At 32.3% G+C, this 21320-nt stretch overlaps 1 protein-coding gene across 12 annotated transcripts in view; it reads left to right on the forward strand.

Moving 5' to 3' along the window:
• Window positions 1-21320, forward strand: part of LOC106464952 (vinexin-like) — a 214069-nt gene that overhangs the window by 180984 nt on the left and 11765 nt on the right. For all 12 annotated transcript variants that reach the window (XR_002611087.1, XM_022389279.1, XM_022388835.1 and 9 more), the window contains 5 exons: window positions 8446-8561; window positions 9992-10080; window positions 12185-12319; window positions 16605-16719; window positions 19580-19693. Coding sequence is in view for 11 of the 12 variants with exons in the window: in XM_022389279.1 (XP_022244987.1) it covers window positions 8446-8561; window positions 9992-10080; window positions 12185-12319; window positions 16605-16719; window positions 19580-19693 (569 nt within the window). In the remaining variant the exon portion in view is untranslated. The remainder of the gene's footprint in view (window positions 1-8445; window positions 8562-9991; window positions 10081-12184; window positions 12320-16604; window positions 16720-19579; window positions 19694-21320) is intronic.

The raw sequence follows: 21320 nt of genomic DNA on the forward strand, positions 1-21320 counted from the left end.
TTTTAATTGAAATTCATTGCATGTGAATTAGTTTTACATTATTTTGAATTCTATTTACTGTGCTGGTCCGCAGTATCAAATCTGATGACGTTAAAGGGTTAGTGAGACAGGCCTAATTTAATTTGACATTTTCAAAAGACTGGTAGCGACTAATACGACTCATACTGAGAATTAAACCAAGAAAACCATTAATTCCGAAATGTTACAGAACAGTTTAATCCCAAATAATCTCAATAATTTTCAATCAGCAACTTCTTTAAAGTACTTTATTTTGTAAACGTAGTAGCAACAGCACAATAATGTGTAGCTTTGAGTATAAAAACAAACACACAACACCTTCTGGTGGCTCAGTGGTAAAATTGAGGGGTTTAACGCTAAAATTTGAAGTTCAATCGTTGTGGTGGGTGCAGCTCATTGTAAAAAGGTTTGATCTGACACTTTTATGGACATGGCTGGATCTATATCCAAAAATACATGAATTCACATCCTTCGTCAGAAAAAGTTTTTCATATTTTGAAGAGTTACTGTCTTCTGAGAAAAAAAAATGTTCCAAAAATTGTGTATATTAATTATAAAACTATCTCAGTATTAAATGACTTATAATATACCACCTACATGGCTTTCCAATCTGTTTATAAATTCTCACATTTAAGTATCTGTCAATTTTGTTTGTTCTAAATATCCATCCACCTTTAAAGTTGTTAGTTCCGAATTGCCCCGTTATCAACAACCAGGGGTGCTGGAATCACACCGAGTTTTCGTAGAGTGTATAATAAGTGTAAATTACAAACAAGGAACTAGCTTATTACTACTTCAGCTGAAATCTACTCAACTTAGAGGAACTCCACAGTTTTATCAAAATCTGACAGAGGTACAACGAGAGATGAATAGCAAGCTCAGAAGCTCCAGAACATTGATGATGGCCTGAGCTAAGAAGCTCCAGAATATTGATGATGGCCTGAGCTAATTATGAAAATCACATACAAGGTATTCAGTGATGTTCACTTCAAAAGGAAATAATGTTATATCGCAAAGCCTGTGATAATTCTATATGGAAAGTAGAAATTATTTTCCCTTATATGAAAAGTAGGAATTATTTTCCCTTACGTGGAAAGTAGGAATTATTTTCCCTTACGTGGAAAGTAGGAATTATTTTCCCTTACGTGGAAAGTAGGAATTATTTTCCCTTATATGAAAAGTAGGAATTATTTTCCCTTATATGAAAAGTAGGAATTATTTTCCCTCATATGGAAAGTAAGAATTATTATATCTTACTGTATATCCGTTTATTTCATTGGTGCTTACAACATATGAAGAATCCCGCTTTGTGGACTAAGGCAGGTTGAAACCTTTGCTCCACAGAATTTAGTTATGTAGCACCATTATCAGTTACTACTGACACACTCAACTAATGAAAACCTCGTGTGCCTGCATTTTAAGAGGCGTGCTGGAAAATATGCAAGTGTATGTCGTTGTGGCAAACCACAGATGGAGAGGCGGTCTGAAGGGGAGGATACTCACTAGTCTACCGTGTCCGCGAATGTCCAGTACACACAAACACACAGAGGAGAGGGGGACGGCCATTTTATTGCTACTCTTCTGAAACAGACGGGCCTGAACGAGCGTTTATCCTTTATCTGATACATGTCAATGAAGCAGAGTGATTTCACTATGACCGTTATAATCTCGGCCACCTGGTCAATATGTCAAAGTTTTCCTGTTTGTGTTCCTTTTTACGAATCGTTAAGCTTCTGTTTTCATTATTGTGAATGCCAATATTTTAGAAGCGTTTTTCTGACCACTGGAAAAAAAAAACTCTTGCGAATAGGACTCCAAATCATGTTGATTTGAGTACAATAATGCTCTGTTTAACATGTGTTTACCCATGACTTAGAATGAAAACAACAGTTGCTCGTTTCCTATTCTTTATGGGGCAGAGCCTGGCACAATGGATACTGTACCTCCTTGTGGATCTGTGGGGCTCGTGTTCGCTTCCCGTTGCCGAGAAAATATAAAATCGCGCTCCAAAGTTGGGGCCCGTGAGTGCCTTACAAGGGTGATGGTCTAATTCCACTCTTTGTTCACACAAGAGTAACTAACCCAAGAGTTGATATGAAGAGCTACTGAATAGCCACTTTCCTTCTAGTGTTATATTATTCTTGTGAAGTGACTTTATTCGATAACAAATCTTGCGTTTGTATTTGTTTTAAAATAGTACAGTATTTGTGAAAGTGATTAATTAGAGCGTTGAACCAACAAATATTTAAGAATAAATTTTGGAAATTTCTTTTTAAACGTTTCATTAAAGCCTTCACCTTAGTGTCTTCTTTTGAGATGTAGAAAGACAAACACGATGAACAGTAATTGATATAAACAGTAATTTATCTTTTCTATCATGAAATAGTGTCCCATAAGGCTAATGCACTGAATATCTAAGTCCAACTTAGCTTCTTATATAACTAGCTGAGTCTTTACAGACGTACAGGCTGGTAACCGTGCAATGAACGTTTCTGAAACGAGAAAATCTTAACCCAGAAAGAGTTCCTTATCACACAGCAATTTGTCGATTGCTATGTTGCTGTCAGTTGCGTTTTATGATTACAATCGAGACTTCCAGAAGTTCAACCTGGATAGCAACATATATTTAAGATAAACTTATGTGATCCCTCTGCGACAGAACTCGTTACATAGTTTTCTCCAACTGCAAAATCACAACAAATATTCTACCTATCCTGTGCTCAATATATGTATCATAGTGATGAGTAATGCACTGTATCACTTATAGTCAAGGTGTCTGACCAAGATCTGACTCACCATAGAAAAAGATGTGAATTAAGTTAACCTAAAGGTAATGCTTTCGGGTTACTATAGTGTATAAGTTTAGAAGCTACTCCAATACAAATTAACAGAAAGTGACTTTCATCTTCGTTATTTATGTCAGACGTATGTATTTAAGGAAAACTCTTTTAGAACTTCTGGAGGCTAAATGCGACGTTCCTTTATTTTTAAGGTAACAAAAAGAATCGGCCCGGCGTGGCCAGGTGGTTAGGGCGCTCGACTAAAAATCTGAGGGTCGTGAGTTCGAACCCCCGTCACACCAAACATGCTCGCCCTTTCAGCCGTGGGGGCGTTATAATATGACAACCAATCCCACTATTCGTTGGTAAAAGAGTAGCCCAAGAGTTCGCGGTGGGTGGTGATGACTAGCTGCCTTCCCTCTAGTCTTACACTGCTAAATTAGAGACGGCTAGCGCAGATAGCCCTCGTGTAGCTTTGCGCGAAATCCAAAACAAACTAACTAACAAAAAGAAAAAAAAACCTTAACTTCAGCCCAGTTTGATTCGTGTAGGTATATTATTTATATTAGTTTATTTTCTCGTTACATTATCGATGGTAATATTTTTATACAAATGGAAAAGTATATTAACACTCTACTGCACGCATTATGTAAATAAATTACATAAATATTTTGTTGTTTTTTTATTTCTTACTTAAATAGGTATATATTTCACAAAAAAAAATATGTTTTTCTAAAATATAAATGAGTACGTTACCTAGAAGTAGCACTGTTCAACAGAGGAAACAACAAAAATATTTCTATGGTTTATTTAGACCTGGAAGTAAGAGTATTCGACTACAGAAATGAAACACTTGTACGTGTATTAAGCAACAAAGGTAGATTTGTTACCTGTGTGTTACAATGTGCAATAGAAGGTTAAATCAATACCAAAAGCCCTTTGTACCCATTAGTATCAAGTAAGTCATAATGTAGCAGAATAAATAAGACCAAGACCCGTGTATCAATCCAGTAGAAAGAGTGTTGAGTCAAGTCATAATGTAGCAGAATAAATAAGACCAAGACCCGTGTATCAATCCAGCGGAAAAAAAGGGTTTTATTGTCTGTTTGTTTCTTGTAACAATTAATATCAAGTAAGTCATAATACAGCAGAACAAATAAGGTCAAGGCCCATGTATTAATCCAGTGGAAAAAGTGTTTTATTGATTGTTTGTATATTTCTTGTAAAAATTGGTGTCAAGTCATAACGTAGCAAAATAAATAAGGCCAAGACCCGTGTATCAATTTAGTGGGAAAAAAGGGTTTTATTGTTTGTTTGTTTCTTGTAACAATTAATATCAAGTAAGTCATAACGTAGCAGAATAAATAAGACCAAGACCCGTGTATCAATCCAGTGAAAAAAACGGGTTTTATTGTTTGTTTGTTTCTTGTAACAATTAATATCAAGTAAGTCATAACGTAGCAGAATAAATAAGACCAAGACCCGTGTATCAGTCCAGTGGGAAAAAAAGGGTTTTATTGTTTGCTTGTTTCTTGTAACAATTAATATCAAGTAAGTAATAATATAGCAGAACAAATAAGGTCAAAACCCGTGTATTAATCCAGTGGAAAAAATGTTTTATTGTTTGTTCTTCAGCACAAAACAATACAGTTCTTTAGCGTTATAAGCCCTCAAACTTACCGCTGAGCCACTAGGAAACAAGTATTTTATAACGTTTGAATTTTTATTTTAATATTGTTTACATGATTTATAAATTTCTCTGTGAATATCTAAGAGTGTTCAAACTGTAATTGTACACTTGAAAAACATAATTGATATTTATACTTACCTCTACCTACAGGCAAAAATAGGAAGAAACATTACCACGATATATTTATTGAAATATACGAAAACTCGCTGGAAAAAAAAAAGCTAGTTACTGTTTCTTTTCTGGTCAACTAGCAAAACGTGATACCAAAGCTTTAAAAACATACTGATGAAACAATGCATTACAATCTTTTAAAGTAAGAACATAAGAAAATTATATCCAAATATCTATACCCATTACTGGGTTGATTTTAGTTTTGATCTAAGTAGGTAGTTAATACCAATTAATGCAAAAATGTCCCCAAAGTTCCGTAATTTGCTGAGATTCCCAAAGGTTTGCTGTTAAAAAAATCAACCTCAAAACATGTCTTTCATATTTTGAAAATCAGTGATTATTTAACATAATCGACAGCGTTTTAATACGTTTCTGTTCAAAATCATATGTAGATAGGTACTTTTATATTGAAACGATCAAATAATCATTTTACAGGTCTGACTAAAATCAACAACTATTCAATATACAACATGTAGCATTCAACCTACAAGATATAGCATTCAACATACAACATATAGCATTCAACCTACAAGAAATAGTATTCAACATACAACATATAGCATTCAACCTACAAGATATAGCATTCAACATACAACATATAGCATTCAACCTACAAGATATAGCATGCAACATACAACATATAGCATTCAACATACAAGATATAGCATTCAACATACAAGATATAGCATTCAACATACAACATATAGCATTCAACATACAAGATATAGCATTCAATATACAACATAACATTCAGTATCCAACATATAACATTTATCATACAACATATGACATTCAATATACAACGTAGTAACGCATTTAACTAAAGAAAATCATTAGTTTGATTTTCCAATTCTTCTGAATATAATATATTGTAAAAATCTATAATTATATAATTCACTTAATTTGAACTTTCAGTTACTTTGCCATTTTTTATTCTTCAAAGCTGTTAATAAGGTTTTTTTTGTGTTCTAGATATTTGTCCTAATTTGATAAAATAAAGTGTAAGGGTTACACGTTTCACTAATTTTTTATTTCGTTCCTAAATTTCGCAATATTTAGCTCGATTTTTATAAAGTTCTTTCAGAATTTCCTCATAGACTCGACAGATATTTTCAGTAGAAGATAACTACGATAACTTTATTTCAGAATTCCCAATTTCCTCGTAGATTTCTTAATTCATTTTCCCATGAAATAATATACAACATATGACATTCAATATTCAACATATAGCATTCAATATACAACATATGACATTCAGTATACAACATATAGCATTCAACATACAAGATATAGCATTCAATATACAACATAACATTCAATATGCAATATATGACATTCAATATACAACATATAACTTTAAAAATACTATTCATAAGGCGGACATTTCACAATATTTTGTTATATAATAAAACATTGACATTGTTGGTTCCAGTTTTTTAAGAGTTCTATTTCATTCTTTTGTTTAGTCCACATATATTCAAATATAACCTTTGATTTCTATCTAGTGATGAAACCACGCACCATTGCCTTTTTAATTATTTTAAGCTGTGGAATATACAAATTTTTTTCATCTCACACCAATAAATGTATATGACAAACCTCAATTAAAACGCAGTTACGTTTTTGCGACTTTAAATACCAATAATCATAGAATTCATGTGTTCTTCTTACCTTAACATAACTTAGAAATCATGTTTAATAACACTTTATATGCAATAAAATTAAAATACCATTAATTACCAATCACTGTCTTGCAATGCGGATACAATTCATTTTCAGTTACATTTATTCGCCTTATCCACTGTAAAGAAAGTAAAGTAAAGCATGTATAGGTCTCTAATGTATGACCGGCTCACGTTTTTCGTCTTATGTATATTGTTTTTGATGTGCCTTTTGGTATTTTGGGAAACTAGTGACATAGAACATTTAATCATCTTTTTATCAAAGTGCATACAAGGTTTTAGTCCATAGTTAACTACAATTTCGTCGCGAAAGGTTAATCCAAGAAAACGTGCCTAAACTGTGTTGTAGCCAGAGTCACTAATCGGCTCAAACGTTTTTTATACTCATTATTACAACGCTAAAATCAGGAGTTTGATTCCCGTCGGTGGACACAGCAGATCGCTCATCATTTTGTAAATGTAGCGGCAAGAATAACCTAATATTTTCACATTTTTCTCGTTACTTGTGTACAATACCTGACAAAATTTATCAACCATGAAAAATAACAAAATGGATTTCCTGTAGTATCTGGTAAATAATAATTCACGAAAATAGGTCCTTGAAGAAGTGTTTTAACAGACTAATTTTCAATACATCTTCTTATATCGACACCGTACCGTCTTTTTAACGCAAATCTATAAAATCTCCTAACTTTTCTTATGGTTCCATTAAAAATATTTAAAGAAGTCGAAACACTGATATGCTCCCTTAAAAAGAGCTTCAATTGTAATTCGAGTGGGCGAATAAGTAGATTTATATAATACACGTTCGAAGTACCTAACCCTAAAAATAGTTAGTTTATCATTCAGAGATATAAGATTCAAACCACCTTCTTTGAACGGAAAATATAAGGACTTTCGATTTTTTTAGGCCCGGCATGACCAGGTGGTTAGGGCGCTCGATTCGCAATCTGAGGGTCGCGGGTTCGAATCCCATCACACCAAACATGCTCGCCCTTTCAGCCGTGGGGGCGTTATAATGTGACGGTCAATCCCACTATTCGTTGGTAAAAGAGTAGCCCAAGAGTTGGCGGTGATGCCTTCCCTCTAGTCTTACACTGCTAAATTAGGGACGGCTAGCGCAGATAGCCCTCGTGTAGCTTTGTGCGAAATTCAAAACAAACAATCATATAAATGGAAAGATTCTAAGAGTTTTGAGGAATCAGCAGCAGCAGCATCATATCGAGAGCTTCAACAACACAAATAGAATGAGAAACATTTCAGTGCGATAAATGTATATCCTGAAATAGCTTTAATAGGACTGGAGACTGTAAGCTTTGTTAGCTGAGAATAGTTCCAGCACAAGAAACACTACAATTTGATGTGAAGTTTTTTAATGAAGAATAGCTGCTCCATAAAGTTGGAAAGGGACATTGTACATTGGAAGTTAAATATTATAAAGTTATTTGACTGTATGTTTGCACTGAATTTAAAAATGTGTTCACTAAGCTGTAGTGTGATGATTGTTATGGAAAAATGTGAATGTATTGGGTTTAATTATGAAACCCCTTATATTCTACTTGATACCTTTATAGTTTTAGGAATATGGTAATTCTGAATCATTTAGAAATGATGTTGCAAAACACGCACATCTATCACAGGTGCCAGTTATGCATAAAATTGATTTTTGTGACTGAAAATTGCTTTGTAATTTAACACTCTTTACTAAAGTAATAGTTAGAATAAAATTCTAATTTTTCACATTTTAGATTGTCTTCAAAAGAATATTATCCAATGTGGTAGCAGAATAGTAAAACCAATTAAATCTTATTTTCTCATATTTCAACAATATCAACATGTACAGGTTCTCAAAATTTTATTTTATTTATACATTATGATTAATTTTTTACCCTTACCACCATTTATTAAAAAGCACAGACACTATTCTTTGCAAGCATTTAGCACCATACTGACCAGAACATGGTTTTTCTATAGAAATAGACAGTTGGCCAAAGCTTTGAGGTATCAATCTTCTTCTAATGGGGAAGGAGGGTTACAGAGACAAAAAAAGTTAGTGTGAATAGGAAAAGAATTTTCTGTTAACCACACTCTTTTATTATTCCAGCTCCTGCTCATCGTTACCAGGAGTCAGAAGTAAATATCCACTACCGAAGTCCTGTAAGAAATTTGGAAAAAGATTATATTGAGGAAAAAGAGCTTCAGAGAAAACAAGAAGATGCAGTGAGTTATCTGTGTTGTTTACATTAACATGTGTGATAGAAGTTTTATAAATCATGAAAGGTGAAATGTTTTCTATACAAGTCGTATATATTTCAGGAGTTCACAAGTTTCCCAACTCATTATCCACCTGGGACCAGTACTCAATTTAGAGAGTTTTATTTGTTAACTTAAGGCCAATTATTTTTGAAACAATATTAAAATAAAGCTGTGATTTTAGTTTTATTGTGACTTCTTCTATGACCCGTTAGTGGTTGAAACCCACAGTTTAGGAAGTGGCATAGTAATGGAGAGGTCAGAGAGGTCATTGCCTCACCCAAAACATAGCTAGGGGTTACAAGCATTAAATAACAGTGAGATTATTTCCACCCACTACCATAAGTAACAACAATTTATTTTTCAGGACTGCTAGTGCTGTAGTAATATTCTCTCACTTTTTGCCCAATTCTATTGCACCAATTCCCGAATTTGGAAAAGAATGTTGTCTATAACTCTGAATTTACTAAGTGTATTTACATGAAGTATAGCGGGCATTTAGTAAAATATACAAGTCTTCTGTACACAAAAAAATGCTGATGTGTTATAGAAGTATTTGTACTCAAGATATGTCTGTGAATAGGAGATTTCAGTTGGACTTAGACTCTGACAAGTCTTGTATATACCAAGAGTTCCCAGATTTCCCAAGGTAGAATTCATATAAAGAATAACCTCTTGAACCTCTGAAATGTATATCTACAGTTTGTCCATATCCCTCATATTATGTATGGTATACTATTTACTTTCTTCTACCATGAACTGTTACTAAATCAGCAGTATAGGGTAAAATGAATAGTTGATAACTCTGACATAAAAAGAAATATACCAGACTGAATGGCACTCTCTAAAAGGTCATGGCTTGTGCTCTTTGACCCCAACCCATGCATTTAGGGTTAAATGATATCTTATAAGACATATTTTGGTAATTATAATGTAAAATTAATCTTCTAAACTATGTTATTTATAATAAGTTTGATTTAAATTGAACTTTTCAGCAGTGAAGATTAGTTTGCTGTCTTAATTTATAAGGTGCAATTTGAATCTCATTTTATCACATAATCACCACTTGTTTTTAGAATGTATTAATTTCCTAACATGCTACATGCCCATTTTACTGTATAAATATCACTGGTAGCTCAGGTAGCTTACAGTTCTCTAACTGTCCCCTAACTGACTGTAAGGAATGCACTCCCACCCCATCAAAATGTTTCTACCCCAGTGTGCCATAGGATGTCATGGTGTGTAATAAAGTGCAATATTTTGAATTAGTACAATTGTTTCTGCATACTTACATGCTGAGTCTTTGTTTACGTGTATGGCATTTGCTGAATCTGTGTTTAATGAACAGTTGTGAAGGTATCTAGCTAAGTTTACTTGGGAGTTTTCTGTTTTTTTAGATGAGAAAATTCTATGAAGAGGAAAGATACAAAAAACAACTTCATCAGCTGGAAGAAATGGAACAGCGTCGTCATAGTGACAACTTTATGTGAGTTTATCTCATTCTGTAGTTCTAGTGTAGCACATTTGGTAAAGAAAGTGGACTGTTGATTTTTTTAACTTCTAAAGAAGGAAAGTTGAGACTGTCAAGTACTAATTTTGAGTTTTAACCAAAAAACATGATAAAATCAAATTCAATAATTTCTTGATCTGTAGTTTCCTTCCTTTCCTTTATAAAAGTTTTCTGGTCCTATAGAAATAAAACTTATTCACTTACTGCTGTAGTGTTTATATCCCTGAGTTTAGCACGATCATTTAAGCTAATGTGTAGCCATCTGATGGTTTAACCCAAATAACTCTCCTTTGAATACAAGCGCTGACAGTGAGAGACTAAAGAAATTTTGAGATTTGATAGATTGTTCTTTAAAATGAAGTGGAAAAATATATTCCTGCACTGAGTTCTGAGAAGTACTTCATCTATGTTTGGATAATTCATCATATATCTTAGTCAGTTATATACTCTTTATACAACTGGATTCCTTAACCCTGCATTAGACTTCCAGGGTCTTCATGGACCCCCAAACATTTTGTAAAAATTGGCACCTACAGCTGGAAGCACTTACATGTTTGTTGTTCTCAGTAGCTTCAGTATTCGGCTAGTTTGTGTTAAATTGTTACACTTAGTTTACTTGGTAAAAAAGAAACAAGTTGTAATATTCAATATTAATTTATCGATTAATAAGGGAAAAGATTAGTGTTAGTGTGTTTTGTTTCCAAAGTAATAGTTCATTGTTATTTATTATTATTTAGATATTTTAGAATTCACTTTTTATGATGGGGTCCGCTTGGACCCCAGAAGAGTGACTATGGAAAATTTTTACAGATGACTAATGCAGGGTCAATGTGTAGTACTGCAAAAATAGTAAGTTTCAGAAGCATTGGTGTTTTATTTTGAAGAGAGAGAAGAAAGCTTATGTAGCTTTTATACAAGCTAATCAGTGGATATTTAATTCTGTAATGTTTCTTTACAATGTTTTCCATACTAGTATTTTATAGAAGTTCTGGTGACTACAACTATAAGATTTTTAACAATTCTGTTTTAACACTCAGTGGCAAGTCTGTAGACTTATAATGCTAAAAATCGGGTTTTGACACCCATTGTGAGCACAGCACAGATAGCCCATTATGTAGTTTTGTGCTTAACAATAAACAAACACACCAATTCAATTCTGTTTGAAGTATTTCTGTAAAATATTTTAAGTTACATATAGAATACTATAAATAAACTATATTAATATTTTTACATTCATTTATGTATATCTAGGTGTATCAAAAAAGTATTTACAATTCATCCACATATACTCTACAGTGAAACAAATATTTTAAAGTTATTATTGAAATATGGCAAGTATACTTCAAAGGCATAATATGATCACATCTAGCTTTTCTCATAACATTGAACACTTTGATTACAACTAGACCAAGCAGAACATCCACACTAAATCTTTAACTTTTTGAAAAAATGTTCATTAAACTCAAATATGAACGTTGTAGCAACCTAAAAAAATAGCTTTTATTTACTCTTTTGACACCACCAACTTTTGTGTGGTATGATAAAACCAATTTATAAACCTTTATTAATCAGTATATTTGCAAAATATTTACATCTAGCAAATCTACAAAACACATGATTTTCAACACTGAAAAAAAAAATGATGAAAAAATAAAATTAATTAAAAGGAAAGAGAGTCGTAGTTTTTATATGGTTTTGGTCTCTTGACGATGAAATTGTTACGCTTTTGGAAATTGATTCCCAACATCAACAATCAAAGGAGTGATAGAAAACTATGCTAGATATGTAAGTTTTATTCTGTTCCTTATTTGATATTCCAAATTTCTCATGTGTAAAAATAATATGAGTAACTATCTTCAAAGGGAAGTTTCTTCAACAGGAAGATTTACAAAATATAAGTCAACTTTTTATTTAGTATTGTTATTTTACATTATTGTACATTTTTTCTAGCAAACTATCCAGATGAGTGTATGAAATGAATGAAATAGTAGGAATGATCAGTATTTAACTGTTATTTATAAGATCTGATAAATTATCAAGAAGGGTTTATGTAGTGGAATGTTTTGTATATTTTCTGTAGTCCTTCCCAGAAATCTCCAATCCCATTAAATCGTTATGAAGATCCATTTGGTCCTCCAGCATCTCCCTTGCCAATATCTCCTGAACTTCGAACTATGGCTCGAGCATTATACAATTTCAAGGCACAGACAGCTAAGTAAGAGAAAAAAATGTGATAAATTAGTTCATCAGTTACACAGTTTTCAAGCAAAATCAACTAAGTTTTGAAACTTATAACTTGAAGCTGGCAAGATTTCAGAATAGTTTCAGATTAAATTAATTTTTAAATCAGGTAGTCTTACCCTTGAAATACTAAAAGTTTTTCTTGTTGTGTTTGCACTCATGCTGTTAACTTCATTACTCAAAGTTTTCAAATGTTTTTTTTCACTTAGACATAGTATTACCTTCCATGTGACTTATTGCACAAGCATCATGGATCTCACATAAGCTCTGCTTTCCCATCATAATTTAGATTTTTTTTGTTGAGACTCATGCTGTTAACTCCAGTACAATGTTCTCTCTCTGATGCAAATATTTCAGCTATTAGTGGAATTTCTATAACTTAGTTATAGGTCTTACTTGTGGAATTTGTCTTTAACATGTAGGGTAAATGTGTAGTTGCCATGTCAGCCCTGATAAATGTATTCGTGCCAATATTTAATGATACTCCTGGTTGGTATCATGATCATATGAACTCTTACTTCATTTATAAACACTCATAATTTTTGTTTTGTTTTGCTCGGACCTAATTGCCTTCAGAGTCCGCAGAGCTGGATGTGTCTGTTAACCCTAATCCTGATGACACTTCTGTTGGTCTCCTTTTTTTTTATTTTTTTCAGGTAAGTTTTATTTTCAGTATTGATTCTATTTCCTTTACATCTGAGGATGCTTTTGTCATGTGAGATGTTTTAATATTTCAATCTTTTATTTCTTCCACCTTTTCCTGATATTGGAATTGCAGATATTGTTTTATCAAAACTATCTCTATATCCGTACATTTCATATTTTCCTCCTTCTATTTCTTCTACAGTTTTTGACCCTCAGTTTGGTTATTAAAGAGAAGAGTCTTCTAAGTGATTTTTTTACTTTGATTCATTATTAGTTTTCTGCCCTACACACTGTTATTTGTCTTATTTTGAGACTTTTTTTTTCTGCACCATTATTAGCTATTCTTGTTCTGATTATTTTTATCCAGGATCAAATATCTACTTTCTTGTCTTCCATGCTTATGGGTCTCAATGATATTGTTTCTATTACCACATGGTTCTCATGTTACTTTGATAAAAGGGCCATGGGACTATGTTGCAAGGTCCTTGCCTATTAATCAGCTAACCTCAATTAAAAATAAATAAATTTTGAGTTTGCAGATATTTTACTTTAACTTGTTTCCCATTCAGAAGAAGCTTGTCATTAGGAGTTGATTAGGGTTTTAGCATCTTGTTTTGCTTCTAGTCATCATTCACTTCCAGAGTCCTGTTTGTAATGCTCTTTGACTCTTGCTACATCTGCTCAAACTTTTTTTGTGACTTAGCATTGATATAAACAAGTTGGGTCTTTATGACTCACTCATTCACTCACTGTTCTGGGTGACTCCTCTATCTGGACATTTGGGGGGTCATCTCAAATTTTTGTTCATCTATGAACCCTCATTTTCATGTTTCTTGGATTCACTGGATTCTTCAGTTTCTATTTATCATCATCTTCAAATTTTGGCTCTTCTAGTTCTTGTTCAATTTTGCATCTGGAAGTTTCAAGCCTTTTCTTTACTGGGATTTAGTCTGGTCTTCAGCTGCCTGACTTTTCTTCCATTTGAACCTTTTCCAACATGTTTGCTCTATCATCTTTCCCTGTATCTTCAGTTTTAGGATTCCTTTTACCACCTGTGGTTAATCTCCAAGGCTGATGTAATCTGGATCTGGTGAGTTTTTGTATATTCTACCCAACACACAGTTAAACCTTTATAGAGTGTCTGGGATTATAAATAATAATGATTTCAAAACAAACACAATACAAAGCAAGAAAGATACAATCACAAAATACAGTCTCTTTCTATGTATGAAGTATCAGTAAATCAGTTTGTTCAGTCATGACTCTTAATATATTTCATAACCTATACATTTGACTAAGGCAACCCATGCATTTCTATATCACTCAACATCCCTGTTCACAATTTTTTGGGTGTTTGAGGTTGACAAACTATTTGATTATTTAAATATTTAAAAATATCATGATCAATACTTATAAGTTAAGACTCTGTGTATATATTCATCCAGTTTGGACTCTCAAATGTCACAACAGCTCTAAATTTGTCCTAGACAAAGTTCCATCTTTTCTGCTAGATCTTCTTGAGGATGTGTTCTTCTGGAAGTAGACAGAGGATGTCATTTGGTAGGTACCTTTCCCACCACCATGTGCACATCCTTGCCTGGAATTTATAGGTATTGGAAATTAGACTACTGTTGTCATAAGATGTTTTAACTTCAACTAGGATGGGAATCATCTATGTTTTTTGGGTTTTTTCCGTTTTGTTCTACTGCGCTGTCTTTAAGTTGTAGAACCCATATTTGAGAATGTTTGGGTCTATCTTTAGTTCTTTCTGAGCTCTCACTGACTTGGCCAGTTGTGTGACTCACTGGCCTTTTTCAAGAAGGATGAAAAGTATGTCAGCTCATGATATGTGACTGGGCTGATTCATTATAGAAGCAGGGCATAGCATTTCTCTTACCTACTTATGTCATCTCTTGCATCTAATTGTTGGTTCTACAGGTACAGTACACTGTTACCACTCGCAAACCTGACCCTTTTCCTTAATTAAAGGGCATTATGGGCAAAAAGGCACCCTGCTGAGAAGATTGTCTTACTTTTGAGTACCCTTCAGATCCAGCAATTTTTTAAGGCTGGTTGGCTCCATTCATTCTTCTTCAAATCTAGTTCTTTTAATTATTTTTCTGGTTCTGGATTTTATGGCCTGAAGTTGCATCTTTTGCTGACAGCATGAGTTTAAACTGAACAAGAAAAGGCTTTCAGTATTTCAAAGATAACTGCCTGTTTGAACTTCATTTTAATTAAAAAAATGTAAAATTTCATTTTGAGCACAATAAAAGTAAACTTTTGCAAAGAACCAATATTATTTGATATTTAGTAAAAATTTTGTGTCTCAGACAGCTAAAGTTCAGTAGTAAGATAGATGGTGCTTAAACAGTAATTTCAAACAAATTTTTTATATCTGGGGTTGATGAGAACTTTATTATCCACAAGTCTTTGTCTTGAGTGTGAAATAAAATCTTCTAAGTAAAGAATTAGATTCTTATACGTGCTTTAATATACAGATACTTGGTAGTTTAGGATTCTAATGCTGTAACATAGAGCTAGTAAAACTTTAACAGTTTAGCCAGTTAAGTAAGACAATCGGCAATTTTGGGCTTGAGCCAAAAGAAAGTTCTAGGAAAATTTACAGCACTGTCTATTGTAATTCACAGAAATAAGAATATCCTTTTTATAAAATCACAATAAGATAAATCATGTCATATAAGCCAGTTAAAGATATAATTTATTTGTCAGAGATTTTTGTTTAAGTAAAAACTTTTACAGTTTATCAGTTATAAAGGGAATTGGTAACAATTGACTTTGCACATCAATATTATTTTGTAATTACAACATTCAGTAAAAACTCTTTTGAGTCTTAAAAGAATTGGTAATAATTAGTTCTAGGGCACCAATATTAGCTTAAAATACCATGACTTTTTTGTGTTGTAATTATGAAACCTAATATCTTGGGGCATATCTTATATGAGAATCTGATAATTTAAAGTTATGAAAAATTACTATGGAAACTTTTCATGTGGTTTAGTTGGAATGGTTTACACAGTTTATAACTTTACAAATAAGTTTGATTTTCTTAATTAAATGTGAAGAATAGGTGCCCCATGGAAAATGTTACTAAAAGTTTTTGAATAAAATTTCAAAGCAATTTAATAATACCTTATTAGAAACAAAACTTTTAGGTAAAGAATGTCTTAAGTAGACTCTTGTAGTAAAACACAAAGTTTTTATTCTTGTATGTCAGTTTATGCTGACTATCAGATACTGTAAGGTAACAGTCATATATATTTAGTATTCAGTTTTCAGGAAGCATTTTATTTCTAGATGTAATTTGCTTTCATCATAAATAATTATTACATTTCAAACTGGTCAATCTGTACGAGTGTTTTATTGGGGTTTTGTTCTTTTCATTTATAGAGAAAAAGTACTAGTTTAACACAATATCTGATGTAAAATTCAAAAATCTGTAATTCATTATTTTTGAATGAATATTTTTAACTTTAACATGATCATATATATTTCCGTTTACTGAAAATTTATTTAACCATTTAATAGGAAAAAGTCACTTGTTTTGAAGTGATTTAAAACTATTTCAGTGTTTTATGTTATGTTCTCAACAGAGAGCTCACCTTGAAGAAGGGAGACTTCGTTTTCATAAATAAGAAAATAGACAAAAATTGGTACTTGGGTGAACATCACGGAATGGTTGGAATATTTCCTGTCAATTATGTTGAGGTAGGTTATTTCTTTCATTGCGTTTTACTTGTTCATGAGAGACAATTTTAACATATGGCTGCACTGTAAAAAAAATGACCTTTTCCTTTCTTTACCAACATATTTTATAAAATTAACAATTCTCAACTGCTCATAGCATGTGAAACGAAACATTATGCATGATGTATAACATGCTTTTGCCCATCATCCAGTCATAGAAGTTACAAAACATTATTAGTGTATTTCAGAGACTTTCAGAGAAGTTCATATTAGAAAACTTGAAATTAGAGAAGATAGATTTGACTCATTCACATATCCTCTTCATTCTCACATTGTTTTCTGGCAAGAAAAATGGTGATCCCAGAACTTCAAATTTTCTTAAGGATGCAGGAGACTTCAAAAGCTGTTTAGGTTGAAGTGATTTTAGGAGGTGTTGAAATTAGGCAAGCTTTTGATTCAGTAACTGTTGATGATTATTCTTTTATATAGCTATTTATTTTGTACAAAATTCTTGTTTATTTCCAATCAAGCTAATGGCCAGAATCCTTCATAAGAAAAAAAGTAGATGTTTATGTTTCCATGCATAGTGTCTTTTTTTTTTATGTTCAGAAACTCTTGTGTCAACACTTTTTCCAGTTTTAACTAAACTAGCAGAAATGCCACCCAACAGGTGGCTGCTTATTCTAGTAGTTAGTAATCTTAGTATTCATACCTCATTATTAAGAATTGTAAAGAAATGAACATTTTCTAAAAAAAAGTATTTTTTTTTCTGGGAAGTACTGCACAGGAAAAGTGTTTCGATTGTGCTCTTTAGTCATATGCAACTCATTGCATCAAAATGATTCAATGTACAGAGCTCAAACTTTTCATAAATTTTACTGATATAAATTGTATTGTTTTATATATTAAAAGTGCTACCCTTAATTGAAAAAATAATAGTTTTATTTTAAGAACTCCAGTTTCTCAGAAAAATTACATTAAATATAAATATAATCAAACCCTTATGAACAGTCCTAGTGAAAGTAGTGTTCTTGTTGTGAGGAGAGTACTTTTAGTTAACATTGTGTTCTGTGATAAAGAAGTGGTTGTTGCACATACCATAGTTATTTTTCTAATTGTCTGAATCTTGAATTCCCAATGTGTGAAAATTGTTTATGGACTTTTGTTTGTGGTACAAGATTTCCCTTGCCCAAAGATGGCAGTTTTTAATGAACCTTTGTGAAAATGGAGTTTTTTTGAAAATAGCAAATATTTTTTCATTTCATGTTCAAGCATTACTAGGTGGCAGATTCTATAGGCTGTAAGGAAAAAAATCAAGCTAAAACAACTTTCTGACTACCTGAGTTCTTAAGGAAGTTCAAAATTCTGGGTTCACAAAGGCGTTTTTGACCAGTTTCCTGCCAGGAAACAACATGAGACTGTGAAGAAGCTACACAAATGTGTCAAAACTAGTTTCTATAATTTTAATTATTCTAATAGCTTTTTCCATTTATAGGGTTTTTTCACTTAATGCTATTCATGTTATTGTGTACTATTTGAAGTTCCTCTTTAATATAATTTCTTAAATTACCTTAGAAACTAAAGTGAACAGAAGTACTGTTTTGCTGAAGTGTTAAATAAGAGTAACTATACAGTACACTTTACTTGTCATTAACAAAAGCTGGTTGTTTTCATTTTAATAAAGATTAAAAGTACATTGTCATAAGTGATGCACAAGAGGCCAACACAATACTTAGTTTTTGTCATATGTCTATATTAGATTCTGCAAATAGTTTATTTGTTTATAGTTAAGCACAAAGCTACACAATGGACTGTCTGTGCTGTGCCAACTTCTAGCATTAGAACTCTATAGACATACTGCTGTGTTACTGAAGGGTTCTGCAAATAGGCCTGTACACACTTAATATATGTTGCTCTTTCTACACTCACTTGTTAAGGTTTAAAAGTAATTTGTTATACATGTAAATGTAAAATTTATCACTTGAGCTTGAAAGTAAAGTTTCAGACTTCTGATGTCTATGACAGTCAGAATGATTACCCTGTTCAACCACAATACTGATAGAACCTGAAAAAAATATTACAGAAATATTTAAGAAGCTTTTCTTGGCTCTTTTTATTATGTATGTCAAAAGATGGTTTCATTATTATTGACGTCATAAAACTTAAAAATAATGGGAGGTGAGCTTTTTTATGTACAGTGCAAAATGGAGGAGTGTAGCTGATAAATTAGATAATTTTTGACATAATTTCTTTTCATTTAACTTAAATTGTACATGTTGACTAAAAAGGAAGTACAGAAATTTTAATAAATTTGTTTTATCATGATGAAACTCAAGCCCATTATATCATAGTAGCAGAGACCTGCAATACATCTGTGGTCAAAATAGTATCTTTATTGTAACAGTACTTCTTTAAATACAAGATTTCTAGAATAATACAAAAAATTCTAATTGCAGATACCAAAAACTTTAAGTCCACTTATTTTAGGCCTAACATTGGTTAAATATGGCTTATATATGATAAAGATATAAATTAACATTGTAACTTATATACATTTTTTGCTTTTGTTTAGTTAGGGCCAAACTTTACTGTACTTAATACTATCAATAAATAAACTTTGATTAGTTTTTAATATGTCGTTGCACAAAATGCCTAATAAAGTATATTTACATCTGTTGAGATGAAGTGTGCTTGCATGCACATTAGATAGTATGATGTGTGCACATTTTAAGGACAGTGTATTATCATAATCAATTCAGACAAAATGTTAGCATTGAAGATACCAGGGCTTACACTGTATCATTTAGTGAAAATATTGCTTTGACAAGACATTTCTAGCCTGTTTGATATATTTTTTTCAACTGATTGTTTTTTTTTCTAGCTGATACCACAAGAAATAGCTCATATCCAAACTCCCAAGATGACTGGTGAGGGACAAGGTCGAGCTAAGTATAATTTCTATGCTCAGACACCATTGGAACTTCCACTATACAAGGTATGTGCATTTATTAAGTACTATAAAATATAAATTATAACAAGACAAAATCTCTAGTCAATGATAATTAATGCCTAGATGTTCATACCTATCGAAATTCATCATATCTTGATCTTTAACATATGTGTATATCTTTGACATACATGTGTTTTAATATTTTGTATGTATGTTATGTATTCATCTTTACTTTAGAAGTATATTTTGTTATTGTTCAAAACCTCTCTTAGTTAACTTTTGAACCATTTGACTGTATATTAATAACTTTTTTTATATACCAGTATTTGTATGTATTGTAAACTATCCATTTGAGTTAAATGGAATATACATATATTTTACAATGTAACATATATACTTTGGAACTATTATTCATAGCAATCCTATTATTGTTACTATATTCCCAGTCTATTAGTTTTTGATTAGGCTGTTTTAAGCTTAATATAATAATGCTATATTAGAACTCAAACTTAGATTTGAGTCATGGGCTATTTTGGTCATTATCTATCTTTCTGAGTGCTGTTATTTCTGTATTAACCCATAATATAATAATCATGACAAAAATGGATGGTTTATGAGATGAGAGTTATTTTTACTTTAGGAAAACAAACTTTCTTGGGTTTGGCATGGCCTAATAGTTCATGTACCCAGATTTTTAATTTGAGGTTTCATAACTCATGTTCATTGCCACAAAAACTTTCTACACATTTTTTAGGACTGCAGTGACTATGTGATCAAATAAAAGTAGCTCAAGAGTTGGTGGTGGGTGTTTTTACTAGATGCCTCCATATAGTTTATCAGCTCAAAATTAAGGACATTTAAAATACAGATAGCCCTTTGTATAGCTGTACAAAAATGCTGAATCAAATAATTAACTCTTTTAGCCCAGTGACATATTTTCAGTCCTAAAAATTAATGACTCATGTAGTCTTATGCACAAAATTGTTTTACTTTAACCTACTCAACTCTGTAGAGAAGGCTGAGTATGTTAACTTAAAACAATTTTGGAGCCTAACCACATTGTTCCAGTCAATGTCACCATGCCCAGACATGCTCAGTCTGACAGTCGTGTATCTAGAAAATAACCCTACAGTGTAGTTTATGTTGCAAAAAGTTTTGTCATATAGGCTGTCATATCTAAAGTTCATCAGCTCTCCCTGCCTTCTTTAAATAATCCAGCAAGTGAACAAGGATGACAGTTTTCCAGCACCTGCTTCAACAATCCAGTCACTCGGAAATCCTTTGGTACTGCATGCAGTAACTTGGTCTGTGTGCCATTGTGTGGATTATTATGAAAACCTGTTCCATTCTTCAGTTGCTGGAGTGTATGTGTATGACAGTTGAATGGAAGGTATAAGAAACCATACCCCTATGGCCTTGTTTCTATATGAGATCCTTCTTAATTTTGTTGCATGCTTTTGCCTTTGTGTATGTCAATTCTCATCTATTACAAAATGCTGCACTTTGCTACCACATCTCTTTCTGGATGGTCCTGGTGCCCTAAGGTCCATATTCCTTTGTTTTCCAATGTCATTAAGCACAAGGGATATCACCATATTGAAAATTCTAAATCCCAGAGCTGAACACATCTTTATGATCTGAGTATATGAATATTTTATGTCAGAAAGGGCTG

Source organism: Limulus polyphemus, unplaced genomic scaffold, assembly GCF_000517525.1.
Source record: "Limulus polyphemus unplaced genomic scaffold, Limulus_polyphemus-2.1.2 Scaffold1, whole genome shotgun sequence".
NCBI lineage: Eukaryota > Metazoa > Arthropoda > Merostomata > Xiphosura > Limulidae > Limulus > Limulus polyphemus.